This window comes from Orcinus orca, chromosome 14 (assembly GCF_937001465.1).
Source record: "Orcinus orca chromosome 14, mOrcOrc1.1, whole genome shotgun sequence".
NCBI lineage: Eukaryota > Metazoa > Chordata > Mammalia > Artiodactyla > Delphinidae > Orcinus > Orcinus orca.
In genome coordinates, this window is record NC_064572.1 from 78664583 (window position 1) to 78684818 (window position 20236).

Below are 20236 nucleotides of genomic sequence, written 5' to 3' on the forward strand. Positions count from 1 at the left end.
AGTGTATATATGTCCATGCCTCTCTCCCGCTTTGTCACAGCTTACCCTTCCCCCTCCCCATATCCTCAAGTCCATTCTCTAGTAGGTCTGTGTCTTTATTCCTGTCTTACCCCTAGGTTCTTCATGACATTTTTTTTTCTTCTTAAATTCCATATATATGTGTTAGCATACGGTATTTGTCTTTCTCTTTCTGACTTACTTCACTCTGTATGACAGACTCTAGGTCCATCCATCTCATTACAAATAGCTCAATTTTGTTTCTTTTTATGGCTGAGTAATATTCCATTGTATATATGTGCCACATCTTCTTTATCCATTCAGCCGATCATGGACACTTAGGTTGTTTCCATCTCTGGGCTATTGTAAATAGAGCTGCAATGAACATTGTGGTACATGACTCTTTTTGAATTATGGTTTTCTCAGGGTATATGTCCAGTAGTGGGATTGCTGGGTCATATGGTAGTTCTATTTGTAGTTTTTTAAGGAACCTCCATACTGTTCTCCATAGTGGCTGAACCAATTCACATTCCCACCAGCAGTGCAGAGGGTTCCCTTTACTCCACACCCTCTCCAGCATTTATTGTTTCTAGATTTTTTGATGATGGCTCAAATTTATTTTTGACTTCTAAAGCTATGCCAAAATTATCCAAGGTAAAACAATGAAAATTTAATACTATCTCAAATATGACCTACAGGTAAAACTAGATTTCACTCAATTCCTCTGTACCAATTATATCTTTCTAAGTTATTTTAAAGTTCCAGAAATTCAAGTCATGAGGGAAAACAATCTCCCCCTTGTACATGCAGAAAAATCAAGCATAACTTCGGTCACAGTGATCTGGCTGATAAAATTTTTGTTAGTTTATGTTAAGACTTGAGGCAGAAAAAACAAATTAGATTGACTTTTTTCCTTTACAATCTATTGACTGTGTGGGTCTATTTCTGGGCTCTATAGTTATCATTCTCTATTGATCTGTCTAGTCTTTTGCCAATACCTCACTGTCTTGATTACTGTAGCCATATAGAAAAGTCTTCAAATCAAGTAGGGTGGGTACTCCAACTTTGTTCTTCAGTATTGTGTTGGCTATACAACACCTTTTGCCTTTCGACATAAACTTCAGAATTAGCTTGTAGATACCTACAGAACAGCTCATGGGGACTTCCCTCGTGGCCCCGTGGTTAAGAATCTGCCTTCCAATGCAGGAGACGTGGGTTTGATCCCTGGTTCAGGAACTAAGATCCCACACGCCACAGGGCAACTAAACCCAAGCGCTGCAACTACTGAGGCTGCACGCTCTGGAGCCCACGCACCACAATGAGAGAGAAGTCCACATGCTGCAAGGAAAGATCCCACATGCCGCAACTAAGACCCAGCCAAATAAATAAAATAAATAAGTTAAAAAAAAAATAGAAAGCTCACTGGGATCTCAATGAATCTATTTAACAAGTTTGGAAAAACTGACAACAGTATTTACTCTTCCAATCCATGAGCACAGAATATCACTCCACTTATTTATCCCAGTCTAAACATGAGAAACATATTGAGACAAATCCCAGCTGAGAGAGAAAATACCTGACCAATACTGCTCAAAACCGTCAAGGCCATCAACAAACCTAAGAAACTGTCACAACCAAGAGGAGCCTAAGGAGACAACTAAATGTAATGTGGTATCCTAGATGGGATCCTGGAATACAAAAGGGACATTAGGAAAAGCTGAGGAAATATGAACAAAGTATGGACTTTCCTTAATAACAATGTAACAGCATTGATTCATTAATTGTGAAAAATATACCACACAGATGTAAGATATTCATTAATAGGAGAATCTGTGTGTGGTGTATATGGGATCCCTCTGTACTATATGATAATTCTGTAAATCTCAAATTTCTAAAATTAAGTTTATTTTTTAATTGGGAAAAAAAAATAGAACGTAGAGCAAAGAAATGTATACTCTTTTAAAATTCACCACCTAAACGTGAAGGCATGTACATGGCAATATTTCAAAATCAGTTCCAATCTTAGGTATGTTGCTCGTTTTGAAACTCAATCAAAAGCAAAGTCTCCTCTAACACATTATTTCTGACCAAGGTTAAAATTTATATTTTTTCTCATCTTATTTTCTTTTGTACACTTAATAGACTAGGGGGTGGTATTTTTCTGGTTATGTTCAACTTAAAACTCAGTAACTGACAAATTTCACACACAGAAAAATCTCTCCACTGAACATTTGAAAAATAATTTGGCAGAACTAAACACTAGTTTACACTATAAAAAACTTAAAACATCTGTTTTTTAAAATCATTGTTTACTTTCCTCCTAAGGAAAAAAAAACATCCTTGACAAGACATTCTTTTAAGTGTTAACCTAACAATGTATAACATTATCTAACGTTAACTGTGCTAGGCAAACATAGGTAAAAATGTCTCTTATTTGGAGGATTTACTAGATCTACAGATTTAGTGAGTAACTCTGTTATTTCTTCTTCCAATTATCACATCTTTCAGGAATGCTGTTTCTAAACATTCCTTCCGGAAAACTACAAACAATATTCCAACTCTAGTATATTAAAAAGCTTGCACAGGATAAATCACAAAACATACTGAACTTAGTATCTTTAACACAATATCCTACATCATCCCATATTATATCAAATCATATTCCTTACAGGCAAATGAATATAAACCCCTCTTCAATACTTCAACAGTCTCAATATCAAACCTGCCAATATGACAGAAAGGCCATTTTCAGTTGAGTCAATTTTATTACCTCCCCCCAAATAAATCCTACAAAATTAAACAAAGATGTAATACAACTAGATACTTTGTTGAAATAAGCCTTTTCTATTTTAAGGGGAGAACCTACCCATCTTCTTCCTGGAGCATGCACAGATTATTTTAAAATCCAACAGTACTTTAAATGCTTTTCAAAACTGACATACACAGTTTCTATCAGCCAAAAATTGGGGAGTAAATGTTTTTAAATTTATCCTTCACATTAAGAATATCACAGCAGCACACCAAAATGACCTATTATAACCTATTATATCCAATTCCCAAACTTATGCTGAGGATTTAAATCCCATACTACCATATATAAACACCGTCAACGCAATACAGAATAGGCACGAAGAGTCACCAGCATGATGTGGTGACAAAATATTAAACTGTCAAAAAATAATTCACTTTCCCAATATCTCATTTTTAAATTCGTGTGGTATCTTAATGTCATTTAAAAAAAACAAAGTCTTGTTCAGTGATACAACTAAAAGTACTTTTCATTTCCTCAACAGCCAATCAAAATTTAGGATTCCAAATTCAATACTTTCAAACTCTGAAAGAATAGTTTCATAAAAGCCAAAGCAAATGCATTAAAAAATAATTTTTCATAGGACCATCACCACCACCAAGAAAAAAAGGAAAACATGGATACCAGGCAAGGATGTTTTTAAAAGAAAACACTGAAATGGAAAGAAGTTTCTCATGATAATCCATGATGGTGAGTTCCTGTCTTTATCCCAACTGATATCTGAGGATATAGTTTAGATGATCCTCTGAATCATCTAATTAAGGGGAAAAAAAGTTTTTGAGGCTGGAAAAAACTATCACACACTAAAACCTCTACTGCAAAATTTACAGAAATGTTCATTTCCAGACTGATATTTTTGAAATAAAAATTAAAATCTGGAATTACCAACTATTACTAGGAGGGTGGGCATTCTGAGTTTACCTTTAAGACACCATGACTGAAACTATGTGTCTACCTATAAAGAAAAACTTTAGGTCAACCCTTCAATTTTACTAGTTTATTTGTGCACCGGACCAAGTAGATAAGATATAATGTTACACAATTTGTAGGTTTATTAACAACTTCATTTTTAAGTCATTGGTTGTAGAGTGTAAGTTAAAAAGCTGTTACAGGGTCAGAAGCAACTGATTTGGCACTACTTAACAATATAAACCAGAAAAGGGCTTTTTCCAAATGATTCTGGGGAATGAATTTCTTGCCTGTAACTGCTGGGCCAAGTTCTCATTTTCCTGGATGATTGTTTTCCAATTGTTTCCAAAAATATTGCTCTGATAAACTATTCTACACTTAAATTTATTCATGTTTTATTAGGATAACATAATGGATGAGGTCCAGATGTGATTGAGATTACCAATGTTATAGATAAATGAGATTATTTCCATTAAAATAAAATGTGCTTTGATCATCCTATTTAAAGTTTTGTAAGCAGTGTCATTTGCCATCCACATTCTGCTCTTTGACACTAAGACAGGATCTCTCTGTTCACAAGATGAAAGGTACAGAAATTACTACTTGAGAGGTAAGGCATCTCTACCATCCTACGCTCATCCTACAGTTTAAAGGGGCCTTTTTGAAAAACTACATTAACAAAATTCAAGTTTCCACCTCCATCTCAGTGTCCCTTTCTCATCTTGCCTACTTTAATTTCTGACATTTTCCCCATATTGCCCTCCATGAATCAAATCTATTTCAACTTAGAAATTGTGAGAAAAGATTTAAGATTTGTTACATTATCATATATCCCTTCTAATTTAAAAAAATTACTGACATATTAAGTTCATAAAAAGATTCAGAAGGGAGGAGCAAAGGAAACAAGGCCTGAACACATCAAATGTGTAATATTTAGGCCATTGAGATTACAGTGCTTTAGCCAATTAACATGGGGGAAAAATGTCTGTTGGTCAAGCATTCAAAGGACTGTAAAACAGATCTGCAGAAGCAATTACAGCAGTAATTTCACCCAAGTCATTTGGTATGCCACAATATAATTCTCTAAGTTTCAAAACATCAAAAAAAAATTTTTTCCCTAATTTTGCTAGCCCATTTTGTAGGGTTAAATTTCCATCTCAATCTATTTTCTTTCCTATAAATTAATCAACATCTGTAAACTTCTTGCCTGTTCTATTAGATGGAGAATTAAAATGGGTGATCAGGTCAAAGTTGCAGTTTCAATTGTTTTTAAAACAATTACTCTATTCCACAGAATATGGCACTATCCTATTTCACAGACTGTTACTTCTCCCCGAAATTCTTACTTCTAGTTAAAATAACAAGCATGTGACAGACCTCTGGTCCCGACAGATTATCAGTAGTATCAATTGTATGTACTGACTGAAATTGACCTTTTCCTAAGAGGATTTTCAAACAAACTAACAAAATAAGCTTCACAAGCATAAAAGCTTAACAGACACGGCATATCCACCTACAACATGGATAAGATCCAAAACTTGTTTGGATGGAAGAAGGGTGAAACTAAGAGCAATGAACGCCCTTAACACTTACAAACCCTAAATAAAAAAGTGTTTAAAGACCAGAGGCACGTGTAATACATTTGCACCCCCATAATGCCAACGTAATAAATGCCTCTTGAATAGACCGGGACAAGCACAAGGTTTCCCAGAAGCGCCATAAGTTTTCCCATAAGTACACATATGTAAATAAAAATCGCAAGTAGCAGCGCCGTAGTGAAAAAATCGACTGATCTGGAAGAGACCTTGGTTTTAGGCTCCTAGCTCAACAACTAACTCCCAGAGTGACCTTGGGCAAACCAGACTCCCTAGGCCTCACTTTCGTTATCTTTGAGAGAGAACTTGAAGTCCCTCTTAGAGTATTAACTCTGTTCCAACTTCCTGTGATTCGGAGTAGGCTTCTGAGCTGCCAATAATCAATGCCAGAAAAAATAGGAAACGGGTTAAATGGGTCAGAGTCCCCGAAGCGGAGACAGTGGTCAGAGGAGAGGGTAAGTGGACCCTGACCCCGCAAAGCGCGGGGCTGGATTCGGGGGGTGCCGAGCTGTCTGCGGGAGGGCAGGAGGTGGGACTGCCCGGCTCCGGGCCCGGCGGGAGGTGGAGCCGAGGTTCTGGCGTGCATTGTCCCCGGGAGGGAGCCATGTTTCCTCCTCCCCGGCACTCCCAGATGGCGGCCGGGGGCGCGGGGCCGAAGCTGAAAGCCCCGTGGTCTGGAGGACCAAGCGGAGGCGGGCGGGAGGGAGAAGCTCGGGCCCGGGTACGGCTGTCTCGGGAGCCGCGGCCCCGAGACTCACCCGGCGGCGGAGGCGGCGGGAGGGACGAGCCCTCGAGCGACGGTTCCCTGCTCCGCGCCTCCCACCCCCCCCCCCCCGTCGGTTGGAGTGAGAAGGGACACCATGCCCAACCACGGCCTGAGTCGGCGGCGGGCAGGCCGCATCGGCCTCCTGTGCAGCCGCAGCTGAGCGGCGAAGCAGCGAGAAGCTGGCCCGGGCGCCTCGACTTCCGAGGCCTCGGGCCGCCCCAGTCCGGCGCGCCCTGATCCCCTACTCACCGTTGGCGCGTTTGAGGGCATTTTCCGGCCTCTGGAAATAGGCCGGCATCTTGGCGGCAGGCTCAGCTCACCCGGCGTCAGCGAACTCCTTAGGGGCCCGGGCTAGGAGAGGAGGCGACGGGGTAGCAGCGCAAGGCTCCACGCGCCTCGCCAGCAGTAGCCCGCGCCCAGCCGGCCAGAGACGGAAAGGAAAGAGACACGTGACCCCCGCGCGGCGGCACCGCCGCCGCCTAGGCCCCGGATGTAGGGGCGGGCCTTCGCCTGCGCACCGCCCCTCCTCGCGCGCAGGCGCGTTGGCCGCACGCCTGCCGGCTGACGTGGCGCCAGCCGAAGTCTTCCTAGCTCTCTGGCTGCACCTGGGGACTCCGCGGAGAAATGTTAGAGAGCCGGTTCTCCGCCACCTCACTCTTCGAGCGACAATCTGGGTGGGAAAGGTGAGATTTGGGTCAGAGCTTCTGTCTGGCGGGAAGGCACAGATTCTTCTTTTAACATGACTTGTGCGGAGTCATACAAAGTTAACTCTCAGGTCCCATCCGCCTAGAGAATGTCCTGGCTTGACTGAGTTAAAATGCCGAATTTATTCATTTAACACAGATGCTTTGAGCAGGTATCATTAGGGCCAGCGATGCTCATCACTGGAGATAGTGGTGACCTGTCACCGCCCGGACTAGTATGGGGAGGAGGGTTGTAATAAGTAACTTAAACAAATAAGCAAGCTTATTTCATATCTAGGTAAAATTTTAAAATTGGGGACACAGAGATTGCCTGGGCCCTCAGAGATAGATGAGTACACAATGAGGGTAATGAGGGTCAAGATAGGATCTTTTCTGGGCCTGGAGAAAAGCATAAATACTTGCTGTTGATTAATGCTCAGTAGAAAACTAGCAACCTAAGTATACTAAAAGTCACTCAGGAAGTGGCAAACGGAAGTAATCAGGGTGATAAAGGTTTTTTCCCTAATCAAGCTACTTTTGTACTATATATGACTGGATAATTTCTCTAATACAGTGTTTTGGAGGGCTTTTCTGACTTCAGTGGAATAAATATGATTCTCAAAAAAACAGTTGTTGGGCTTCCCTGGTGGCGCAGTGGTTGAGAGTCCGCCTGCCGATGCAGGGGACACGGGTTCGTGCCCTGGTCTGGGAAGATCCCACGTGCCGCGGAGCGGCTGGGCCCCGTGAGCCATGGCCGCTGAGCTGCGCGTCCGGAACCTGTGCTCCGCAACGGGAGAGGCCACAACAGTGAGAGGGCCACGTACCGCAAAAAAAAAAAAAACAGTTGTTAAGGGCACAACTGAAGTACTACATTATACATATTTGCAACATAATGTCTTACAGTTTTAAAACAAGTGTGACGTTTTACAGTTTACTGAAATGCTTTCACATTCATTGTTTTGTTTACAAGAATGCTGTAATGAAGGTATTTATAATGACGAACAATAAATTTGAGGGGTAAACCAAGGTTCACATTTATACATTCGTTCAACAAACTATGTCATGTTATCAACAAACCATTACTATGTGCCAGGCTGAGGAGGTAAATACCCGATAGGTAGGTACACAGCAATTGAACAGGACAGATTTGGTTCCTGCCTTCTCAGACTTTGCAGTCTAGAGAGAGGAAGATTTGAACACTCACCGGAAGCTCCGTGGAGGGAATTCCTTGGCAGTACAGTGGTTAGGACTCCGTGCTTTCACCACCCAGGGCCTGGGTTCAGTCCCCGGTCAGGGAACTAAGATCCCACAAGGCTGAAAAAAAAAAAAAGAAGCCACGTGGAAACGGAGACACCACTCCAGTCCAGGCCCCCATCGTCTCTCTAGGCCCATCTCTCAGCACACTCAGTGTCTTTTCAGTGCCTGAAACAGCCCTCTCCTACCTCCAACCCAGCGCATGCCATCACTTCACTTGGAAATTCACCACTGCCCATTCCTTGCTCTGGCAACAATCACCTATACATGTCACTTCTGCCAGGATTCTTCCCTGGCCCCCAGATAAGTTTAGGTGCCAAGGCATTGAGCGCCAGTAACATCCTCTCTTAACACTGACCATACTTCAGTGTAATTACTTGCAGACTGTAAGTTCAGAGAGGGGAAGGACCATATTTGTGTTGTTCACCACTGTATCCCCAATGCCTGGCAGCATCAGGTAGACAAGATACTCTCAAAAAATAATGGGGAGAGAAATGAATAAATCCTTACATAAATATGTATCTAATACATTTTCCTACCTTACACATGGGGAGGTAACAAGTTTAAAGGCCAATGTGTGTCACGCTTCATTCATAGAGCATCTCCCCATCTACACGGAGTGCTCGATATCCCTAAGCCTCAGCATGCAAATAGTAAAGAAGAAACAAGAATGTTCTTCACCCAAAGCTCCTAATGGCACTGATTCTGAACCTCCAGTTGTGCCAAAGTTCACTCATGATTTTCTGAGGTCAGTGCTCAAAGATACCATGCTTTCCTGCACATATATATACCGCCCCTCCCCAACCCCTCCCCCACTGTTACCTGACTAACTCCTGCTAGTACTCCAAGCTTCAGCCCAAAGGCTTCCTCTGCAAAGCCTTTTCTGCCAGCGGGGGCCCTACCCAACTTCCCCTTTGCCTGTGCTCTTTGTTCAGGCCACCATTAACTCCATCACTGGGGCCAGCCCTGAGCACTCTGCTGCCCCTGCCACCTTGTCAAGGGGTGGCTGTGTTCCTCCATCAAACCACTGGTGCCTGGAGGTAACCAGTGACCGACTAGCTCTTCCCACTAGCTACTTCCAGAGTGTGCTCTCTCTCTTTCTCTCTCCTCCCTTAAATTCTGAGTTTTGACATTCATGCCATCAGTCTAGGCCACATGTGATTCCTCCACACTGCAGTCCTCTACAGGCATCTTCAGAACCCAGGTCACATTCCCTCATTCCTTGGCTCTTAGTTCTGGCTCCCTGTCACTCTCTCCAACACCACCATCGTAATGATTCGTGGGCTCTATACCCTTGTATCAGTAAATGATCCTGGCCACCTGGCCTTCACTATGTGTCCTCTACCTGAGCTCAGCCACTCACACATGGTGATACCCTAGAGTCTAGACCAAGAGTCAGCACACTTTTTCTATAAAGGGCCAGGTAGTAATTATTTTAGGCTTTGCAGGCCAGGAAGCAATGTCTTCAATTATTGGAGCAACTGTTCTTACTAAAAGGATAATAGTCTTCTTTTTTTAATATATTTTAAAATGTGAGAAAGCATTCTTAGCTCAAGGCTGTATAAAAACAGGCAGCAGGCCAAATTTAACCCACAGGCCATAGTTTGCTGACCCCTAACCCAGACACTAACTGTCACACTAACTGTCTCAGTTCCCAAATCTTGTTTTCAAACATCTTATTTTCTGGCCACCACCACCTATGGTTAATTCTATCAGATCCCAACTTGAGCAACCCTACTGCCTGACTGGGACCTGCAATCCATTCATCAACTGTACTTCCTTTTCGCTGCTCTCATCCCTCTTGTTCTCTGTTTCCTCCAGACGCAACTTGGACTTCATCATTTAGTTATTTTCTTGCTCAGTTCTCCCTTTATTCTACCCCAAACCCTGGCCAACCCAACCCTCCACCCACTCCTTGCCTCGAGCCTAATGTGACTGGAGAAGAATGCACAGCCATGTCGACAAGTCTCACTTTAAGTTCACGACCACCAGCCTCAACAAGCACTGTGTTGCTGTTCAGACACCCTACTCCACTTCTCTGGGCCACACTCCCACTCTCCCAGATGACTAGTTCATACTTTTTCCCCTCTCTAATTCTCCAGTACGTCCTTTCTCTACTCTCAGCCGATGGCCAAAACAGTGGAAAAATTAGAGAACTTTGGCACTCCGCCATCTACCACCCATCTTCATCTGTGCTCAGACCCTCTGCCTTCCCTCCTGTTACTCTCCATCCACTATCCTATCTAGAGCCAGCCCCTACCTACCAATACGTTGGATTCCATCTCCTCTCACACACACAGATGATCACTGCATCCTCCTTGAAACACTGTCTTCATTTGGCTTCCAGGATCACCCTTTCCTGATTTTCTTCCTACCTCTCTGTCTGCTCCTTACCTCTCTGACCTCTAAGGTTGAAAAGTTCCAGGGCTCAGCTGCTGGACCTCTTCCCTCCTCTAACTACCTTCATCTCTTGGTTCTAGCTCGTGCTTCTAGGTACTTTCGCAGTATGCATCTTTGCCATAGGCATCTTTGCCACAAGCGTTTTGGCTCCAAATGTTTTTTGCCGCATAACTAATTGGCCTTAGGCAATTTTGCCCTAAAAGATAAAATAACGAAAAGTAAAAGAGGGACCTCATCTGTCAGCTCGATAAAGACATCCATAATATCACTAACCAGAAGAAATGCTAATACATTTCAACCAGTTGAAACCAAATTGTCAACCAGTTATTATATCCTTCATAACAAAATTGTCTTACGGCCAATTAGTTATGCAGTGGAAATGCTTGTTTATGGCAAAGGTACCCAACACGCTAGCTCATAGCTTTAGAAATCACATCTGTGCTTATAAGTTACAAAATTGTATCATCAGCACTTGGTCTCTCCCCTGAAAGCCCGTCTCACATCCATCAAATGTTAGACACACAACGTACACCCAGCCTGTCCCAAACCAGACTCTGGGTCTCTTCTGGCTCCAACCTGTGCCTCCTGCCATCGTCCCCCAGGGAACCATTACAACCCCTTTCTTCTGGTTGCTTAAGCCACAAAAGTGTTGGAGACATCCTCGACTCCACTTTTTCTGTCATATCCCCACGTCCAGTCAACCCATCAACAAATCCCACATGTGCTACCTCCACAGCTATCACGCTGATCCAAGTCACCATCATTTCTCATCTGGAGTGTATAAGAACCTGCTAGCTTGTCTTTCTCTTTTCACCTGGCTCCCTTCTCTTTTTTCTCCACTTAGCAAGGAAGGGGATCCTTTTAACACAAAAGTGAAGTGATCATGTCAGTCTCCTAATGAAGACCCTCTTGTGGCCCCCAGATCACCCTGTGAAAGTCAGTCCTTATAATGGCCTACAAGGCCCTACACAATCCCTTCCTTTCCCTTGTGACGCCAGTGTCACCTTTTCAGTGCTGTCTTCCCTCACCTCTTTAAAGTAATAATAACCTCCCTTCTTCCCATACAGTACTTCCTAGCATGCTTCTCTTCTTTATTTTCCTCCATAGCATTTATTTCTTTATCATCATTTGATCCCTGATATATTTTATGAGTTTCTTTCTTTATTGTCTACTCCTCTAGAATATAAGCTTGATGAGGGCAGGGATTTGTCTGTTTTGTTCAAATGCTATATCTGCAGCACCAGTAAGAGTGCCCTGCACAGAGTAAGCACTCGATAAATCTTCGTCAAAGAAATGACAATTGGTTAAAGCAAGCCTCCTATATTATAATTGCCCGTCTGCATGGTGGTCTCCTCTATGACCCTGGAAGTCCTTTGAAGGTAATGATTGGGACCATTAATCTTTGTGTCTGGACAGTGCCTGGCTCATGGTCACACCCAAGCACCTTGGTGGTTCCAGCTGCACGATAACAGACTAGGTCCAAAACCTCACAGCCTTGAATTCCTAACCATGAAAGTGTCTAACCGGGGTTGGAAAGCTTTTAGGCAGTGGGGTAACAAAGGCAAACGTGGGGTACACTGTGCTTGTGCCAGACAGTTCTCACTGAGCCTTTGGGTTCTGCACATTTAAAGCAGGAACTTGGAATGCAAATTCAGTTGAGTATACTTTTTAGCAGAAACATGTCCTGGCAATATACTGTTATTTATTGGGTAAAATGCATCTTACACTCAGGAGCCTTCAATTAATATTCTGCTTGCCTCTAGAAGAAGGCTGAGGGAAGAAGAAAGAGGGGCCTGTTTGTGGGAATTGGCACACGTGCTCACACGTGCCGTTGTTGGCACGCCATGAAGCCCAGTTCCTGCTTGGGGATTGAGGAGATTATGCCCAAAGCTACACAAACCAACTACAGCCAAGGAAGCAGAATGAGTAAGATACTGTGCGTAGTGGGTTTGGATGTGGTTTGAAACGGGGCTTCTCTGTGAAATGTGTTAAACATGATTAGAAGGAACCCTAGAACGTGTGGGCTTTCATCCTGGGTTTGTGGATGTTAGACTATCTTCACATGGACCTTTTCATTGTGCTCTCTTCTCAGGGAGCAGCTAAAATAGTCCCTCCTCAGAGAACCCTTTCCTGACCACCCAATCTAATCTAAAGACCAGCCTGTTTTAATTCTCAGAGGAGCAGTCAGCACTAACTGGGAGTTTTCTTTGTTTCCTTGGTTACTGTCTGTCTTAACATACTAGATGGTAAGCTTTAAGAGGCCAAGTTCATCTTGTTCACTGCTGTATCTCCAACTCCTGGAACTATGCCCAGCACAGGGCAGGCATTCCATAAGTATGAGATGTGTGAATAAATGAAGGAATGGAGACTGTGGTAGACAGACTTCCAAGACTCCTTCTCAGTGGTGTACACATCCTGTTTAATGTCTGGGACTGTAAATGTGATGGTGTATTTCTTCTGTGAGTAGGTTCGTTATATGTCACAGTTGACTTTAAGAAGGGGAGATTGGGGCTTCCCTGGTGGTCCAGTGGTTAAGACTCCACCTGGTTGAGGAACTAAGATCCCACATCCCCCCCAAAAAAGGGAAGGGGACATCATCTGGGTGGGCCTAACCAATCACATGAGCCCTTTAAATCTGGGTGTAGAGGTCAGAGGCAGAGGAAGTAAGAGATTCAAAGCATGAGAAAGTATATGGAGGGAGCCACAGAGCGAAAAACTGCGGGCAGCCTCTAGGAGCTGAGAGCGGTCCCCCAGCCAAAAGCCAACCAGTGAATGGAGGCCTCAGTCCTATAACTGCAAGGAACTGAATTCTATCAACAACTTGGATGAGCTTGGAAACAGATTCTTCCCCAGAGCCTCCAGAAAGGAATGCAGCCTGGCAAGACCCTGAACACAGACCCAGCCACACAAATCTACAGAACTGGGAGCTAATAAATGGGTGTTGTTTTAAGCCACTGCTGGTGGTAACCTGTTACATAGCAAGAGAAAACTAATACAGAGAACTTAACAGTTTTTTCCATATTAACTCACAGAGAAAAAAAGAATGAAACACTATGGAGTCTTCGCTTTGCAGGAAGTGAAAACCAAGGTACAACTCAATGGAGGAAAAGGGCAAGACTGTGTAAGGTGTAACTATAAAAATTCAGACAGGTCTAGCGAAAGCCTCATGAGAGCTTTGAGACTCTCCGAGACTATGAACAAGTTACCATACTCCACATTGGTATTTTTAGAACTAGGGGCATGTTACATTTCCTAAGGAGCTAGGATTATGAATACATCTCAGTTATTGCTATGAGCACGCCAGTTTTGGAGTTAGTTGTGGCTTCAAACCACAGCTTTGCCATTTTACTTGACATTCGGCAAGTAATCTCTCTGAGCCTCAGTTTTATCAACTGTGGAATAAGCATGATGAGGTTGTTGTGAGGTTGAGTGAGATACTATGTGTATCGTTCTTAGCACCATCCCTGACACAAGCTCTCTAGAAATCATTTCCACGTATATGCAAGACGGATAAAATAATCAATGCTTGAAATATTCACAGCCTCTTTCTGCCCCCTCAACTGCTAAACTATTCTGATGATGACTAATGAGCGTTTCCCCGTTTCCTTCCCCCTGTTTTCCACATCCTGTATTCGGGACAGGAAGTAATCAGTCAGGAGGACAGCTGGAGAAGTTGGGTAGGAGATTCAAGTAGGAAGGGGCTTAGATGAGAGAGAGAGGGATAATAGAGGGGTGGGAAAAAAGGCTAATGGGGGAAAAAAGGAAAGAGGAGAGAAGATGAAGGTAACAGAAAGAGTTATTTCTAAGGAGAGTGGAGAGAGATATGAGAACCTGTGCCAGATGAATGAGAGAGAGAGTTTACAAAAATACAAGGGAGTCTGTGCCAACATAAATACATGATTGAATAAATAAATTGAGCAAATAGAGAAATTTCCCGTGGAGAAGAATTCCACATAATTTATATAGATACTTTGCCCTCAAGAGAGTGGAGCACATAAGCCTCCACTCCTTAAGTGTCAGCTGTGCATAGTGACTTCTATCCAAGAAGAACAGTATAGAAAAAGGAGAGAGGGAGTGACTTTACAGGAGAGAAACCCAACAAACACAACCTCAGCCAGGTGATCAAGGTGTCATACGATGAGATGAGAACTGCACTTGACCACTGTGGTCTTCCTCCTGCTAAATGCAAAACCCAGTCTTTTTTTCTTTTTTTGCGGTACACGGGCCTCTCACTGTTGTAGCCTCTCCCGCTGCGGAGCACAGGCTCTGGACGCGCAGGCTCAGCAGCCATGGCTCACGGGCCCAGCTGCTCCGCGGCATGTGGGATCTTCCCGGACCAGGGCACGAACCCGTGTCCCCTGCGTCGGCAGGTGGACTCTCAACCACTGCGCCACCAGGGAAGCCCAAAACCCAGTCTTACCGTGAGAAAAACATCAGACAACTCCTAACTGAAAGACAGTTTATAAAATAACCTGGCCACTACTCCTCAAAACTGTCAAGGTGATCAAAAACAAGGAAAGTCTGAGAAACTGTCACAGCCAAGAGGATCCTAAGGAAACATCCTAAGTAGAAACCTGAAACAGAAAAACTCATTAGGTAAAAATTAAGGAAATCTGGATAATATATAAACTTCAGTTACTAATGTATCAACATTGGCTCCATAGTTGTGACAAATGTACTATACCTTTTTTTTTTAATATTTATTTATTCATTTGGCTTGCACCGGGTCTTAGTTGCGGCATGTGGGATCTTTTTAGTTGCAGCATGTAGGATCTAGTTCCCTGACCAGAGATCAAACCTGGGCCCCCTGCATTGGGAGCATGGAGTCTTAGCCACTGGACCACTAGAAGAGTCCCACAAATGTACTATACTGATGTAAGATGTTAATAATAGAAGAAATCGGGTAGGGAGTATATGGTAACTCTCAGTATTATTGCACCTTTTCTGTAAATCGAAAACTGTTCTAAAACAAAACATTTATCCCAGATTTCAGTACCACATTTTTTAATTAAAAATAATACAATAAAATGTTTAAAAATATGAGAGGAAAGGAATTTTAAGACATATTACTGTAGGTAATGAATTCTGTCATCTTTAATGCTCTTTGAAAAATGCAAATAAGGATCAGAATTAATTTTAATTGCATTTTCCTTACTGAAATGTTTCTTTTAATGCAACAATGTTTCTTTAAGGCTCCAAAGCTGGGCTTCCTGGGGCCTAGGATCTATTCAGGTTCCAATATTAGCATCCTAAAATGTTGGAGAACACAAGAAGGATGACTTCCTCTTGGGAATGTTCTGGAAGTCTCGAATAGCCTGGAAGCCAGTTAACCATCAAGACAGGGTGTCAGGGCAGTTGACTGAATCCCCTTCCAGAAGTGACTTTCCAGTCCCCTGGCAGGCCTGGAATCCCTTAAAAGAGCTGCCACCCCGGGCTTCCCTGGTGGCGCAGTGGTTGAGAGTCTGCCTGCCGATGCAGGGGACGCGGGTTCGTGCCCCGGTCCGGGAAGATCCCACATGCCGCGGAGCGGCGGGGCCCGTGAGCCATGGCTGCTGAGCCTGCGCGTCCGGAGCCTGTGCTCCGCAACAGGAGAGGCCACAGAGGTAAGAGGCCCGTGTATCGCAAAAAAAAAAAAAAAAAAAAGAGCTGCCACCCCAAAGAAGCTCTTGGCTGACTACATGCCTAATCTCTGATTAAATCCAGTTATGGAAACAGATGAAAAGAAGAGCCACACTTGCCTCACAGGAGCCTGGGCATTGGAACATCTGTGGAAAATATTGGGTCCCTTATCCACATACGCAGACAGTTTGGGCATTTTCCAAATCCACATCAGTGCCAACAACTTCTTTATCTTTTCCTGGGGAGCAAGGAGGTGGCTGCACAAACCAGTCATAGCGGGCCAGAGACTGTCACCCTTAGAAAAGCCTGCCAGGAAGGTAGGCCCTTGGCGGGTGTCGGGAACTTGGATTTCGGGATCACTCCCACCATTCCCAGAATTGATAAGAGTGACCAACTATGCCTAAACGATTCGTACACACAGTGGGGTTCATGCTGAACACCTGTTTCCTTGTGAGAGGCTGGAATTTTGGTATGTGCTGGGCAGAAGTTGCCTATGTGACCGGCACCTTCAATAAAAACCTTGAGTCTCTAATGAGCTTCCCTGGTCAACAATATTTCACATGTGCTGTCACAACTTGTCGCTGGAGGAATCAAGTGCATCCTTTGTGACTCCACTAGGAGAGGACTGGAAGCTTGGGCCTACTTTGCTCTGAACACCAGCCCCTGTGCCTTTCCCCTTTGCTATTTGGCTTTGTATCCTCCAGCTGCAATAAATTATAGCCATGAATACAGCTATATGCTGAATCCTGTGAATCCCCTGAACAAATCATTGAATCTGGGGGTAGTCTTGGGGACGCCCTACACAGGCTATTCTTCTTTTGGGGGGATATCATTAGTTTATTATAAAAGAGAAACATGGAAATTATTTACATGATGAAATACCTCAGTGGAATGGGCAGCTTCACGTGATGCCATTTCAGTAGTGACTTATTTCAGTCTACATACTTTCCAAGAATGTCACCATCTCTAAGTAAGAAATAATCCTTATCTAGAACTGCTTTGGTGCCTTAGAGCCCAGTCCGGTAACTACTACTGTTGTTTGCAATACTTTCCTTGAGATTTTTCTGGAAGCATAATGCCTCTCTTGGTTACAGTTTCCGCTGCACTCTTTTCAACTAATACTTGGTCAAAGAGGGGGAAAAACTTTCTAAATGCCTGTCCTGCCCTGACTCTGGCCACCGTAGTTTAGTTCATACTCTCCACAAGGCTACTCTTATCTATAACATTAGCATAAAGATTTTTCTTGGTCCAACCCTTATTAGGATGGGCACAGAGGAAGATATGGTTAGCTGCATTTGATCACTGAGAAAATAAGCCCAGAGAAGACTGGTTTAACAGCTAGGAGGGGGAGAGCTGGAATTAGAGCTCAAGTTTTCTGTTTCCACACCCAGCAGTCAATCTTCTTGCCAAAGGTTGGGGTGCCTCCCCTCTCTCCACCCTCTACTTCTCCCCCTTAACTCTGGAGAACCTGTCTGGCAGGTCTGACAGGGCTTGGGGGTGAAAGGGGAGGGAGGAAGGCGTCAGTTCCAGTCATCCTCCCACCTTCCCAGAGATAACCTCTCCAGCCCTACCCTCTGTCCCACTCCATCCGAGCCTGGCCACAGCCTTCTTTATCCTTCCCTCCCAGTACCCACCACCATCTCCCTCAAATCCTTTGTTTTAGTATCTATCGGTCATCATCTTCATCCTCATTTATTTTCTGAATGCCTCCAGAATGTGCCAGAGACTAAGATGACACCGATGGGCCTTGGCCACAGGGGGCTGTCCCTAACTTACTCTTAGAGGAAGTACTTAGAGTGCCCACCTTAGGTCCCCACACCCAGCAGAGCCACCCAAGCAGGGCAAGGAGAGGCAATGACTCGGAGGCTCTCATCCTGTTCCACCTCTGAGACTTCTCGCCTTTTTCTCTTTCCGCAAGTGTGGATCTCTAGGTCTGAAATCCCAGAAACAATAGATCTGGTCATGCGTTCCCTCTCCTCTTTTCTGTTTTCCCACCTGTTGTAAGGTGGTCACAGGAAAGAACTCTGCTGTGCTTATGTCTGTACCCTCTCCGCAGCCTTTATCCCATGTCACAGTCTGTTTTGCAGATGCTAGCACACTGAGCAAAGGAAATCAAGTCTGACTGATTCTACATTCTTGCTAATTTAATGGAAGATGATTACCCAAGCCCAAATACCACATAAAATTATAAAGTATTTTGGGCTAAATGTGTCTCTTTTAAGATTCAGCAAATGACCTTAGTGAAGTTGAAAAGACAGGATATCTGGGGTCTATGAATTTAACATATTTTCTTATTTTTTCTTTCTACCATGTTTCTTCAAATCTAGAAATGCCATCAGTGATTAAACACATCATTTTATGAGAAAAAAAAGCACTCCTAATTATAATTTTAGGATGCATCCCAATTTCAGAGATTTAAAAATTTGGACTATTGGATGCAAAGAAATACAGCATTTTTTTTTTTTTTTTGCGGTGCACGGGCTTCTCACTGTTGTGGCCTCTCCTTTTGCAGAGCACAGGCTCCGGACGTGCAGGCTCAGCGGCCATGGCTCATGGGCCCAGCCACTCCGCGGCATGTGGGATCTTCCCGGACCGGGGAACCAAACTGTGTCCCCTGCATCGGCAGGCGGACTCTCAACCACTGCGCCACCAGGGAAGCCCCTTCTGCCCATTTTTTGATTGGGTTGTTTATTTTTTTAATATTGAGCTGAATGAGCTGTTTATATATTTTGGTGATTAATCCTTGGTCCGTTGATTCGTTTGCAAATATTTTCTCTCCTTCTGAGGGTTGTCTTTTTGTCTTGTTTGTAGTTTCCTTTGCTTTGCAAAAGCTTTTAAGTTTCATTTTGTCCCATTTGTTTATTTTTGTTTTTATTTCCATTACTCTAGGAGGTGGATCAGAAAAGATAATGCTGTGATTTATGTCAAAGAGTGTTCTTCCTATGTTTTCCTCTAAGCGTTTTTGATGTCTGGTCTTACATTTAGGTCTCTAATCCATTTTGAGTTTATTTTTGTGTATGGTGTTAGGGAGTGTTCTAATTTCATTCTTTTACATGTAGCTGTCCAGTTTTCCCAGCACCACTTTTTTTTTTTTTTTTTTTTTTGCGATATGCGGGCCTCTCACTGTTTTGGCCTCTCCCGTTGTGGAGCACAGGCTCCGGATGCACAGGCTCAGCGGCCATGGCTCACGGGCCCAGCCGCTCCGTGGCATGTGGGATCCTCCTGGACTGGGGCACGAATCCATGTCCCCTGCATTGGCAGGCAGACTCTCAACCACTGAGCCACCAGGGAAGCCCCCAGCACCACTTATTGAAGTGACTGTCTTTTCTCCACTGTATATCCTTGCCTCCTTTGTCATAGACTAGTTGACCATAGGTGCGTGGGTTTATCTCTGGGCTTTCTATCCTGTTCCATTGATCTATATTTCTGTTTTTGTGCCAGTACCATGTTGTCTTGATTACTGTAGCTCTGTAGTATAGTCTGAAGTCAGGGAGTCAGATTCCTCCCGCTCCGTTTTTTTCCCTCAAGACTGCTTTGGCTATTCAGGGCCTTTTGTGTCTCCATACAAATTTTAAGATTTTTTGTTCTAGTTCTGTAAAAAATGCCACTGGTAATTTGATAGGGATTGCATTGATTCTGTAGATTGCTTTGGGTAGTATAGTCATTTTCACAATATTGATTCTTCCAATCCAAGAACATGGTATATCTCTCCATCTGTTGGTATCATCTTTAAGTTCTTTCAACAGTGTCTTACAGTTTTCTTCATACAGGTCTTTTGTCTCCCTAGGTAGGTTTATTCCTGGGTATTTTATTCTTTTTGTTGCAGTGGTAAATGGGAGGCATTCCTTAATTTCTCTTTCAGATTTTCATCATTAGTGTATAGGAATGTAAGAGATTTCTGTGCATTAATTTTGTATTCTGCAACTTTACCAAATTCATTGATTAGCTCTAGTAGTTTTCTGGTAGCATCTTTGGGATTCTCTATGTATAGTATCACGTCATCTGCAAACAGTGACAGTTTTACTTCTTCTTTTCCAATTTGTATTCCTTTTATTTCTTGTTTTTCTCTGATTGCCGTGGCTAGGACTTCCAAAACTATGCTGAATAATAGTGGCGAGAGTGGACGTCCTTGTTTTGTTCCTGATCTTAGAGGAAATGCTTTCAGTTTTTCACCATTGAGAATGATGTTTGCTGTGGGTTTGTC

The 20236-nt window shown here is 43.4% G+C and overlaps 1 protein-coding gene and 1 pseudogene across 1 annotated transcript in view; both read right to left on the bottom strand.

Annotated features, from left to right (window-relative positions):
- The window catches only part of EIF3A (eukaryotic translation initiation factor 3 subunit A), a 33580-nt gene extending 27062 nt beyond the window's left edge, over positions 1-6518 (bottom strand). The window contains exon 1 of the mRNA XM_004265780.4: positions 6326-6518. Within this exon, the coding sequence (XP_004265828.2) occupies positions 6326-6374 (49 nt within the window). The 5' untranslated portion in view covers positions 6375-6518. The remainder of the gene's footprint in view (positions 1-6325) is intronic.
- A 9849-nt stretch (positions 6519-16367) lies between these two features.
- Positions 16368-17620, bottom strand: LOC117199933 (10 kDa heat shock protein, mitochondrial-like; annotated as a pseudogene).
- Positions 17621-20236: the final 2616 nt, after the last annotated feature.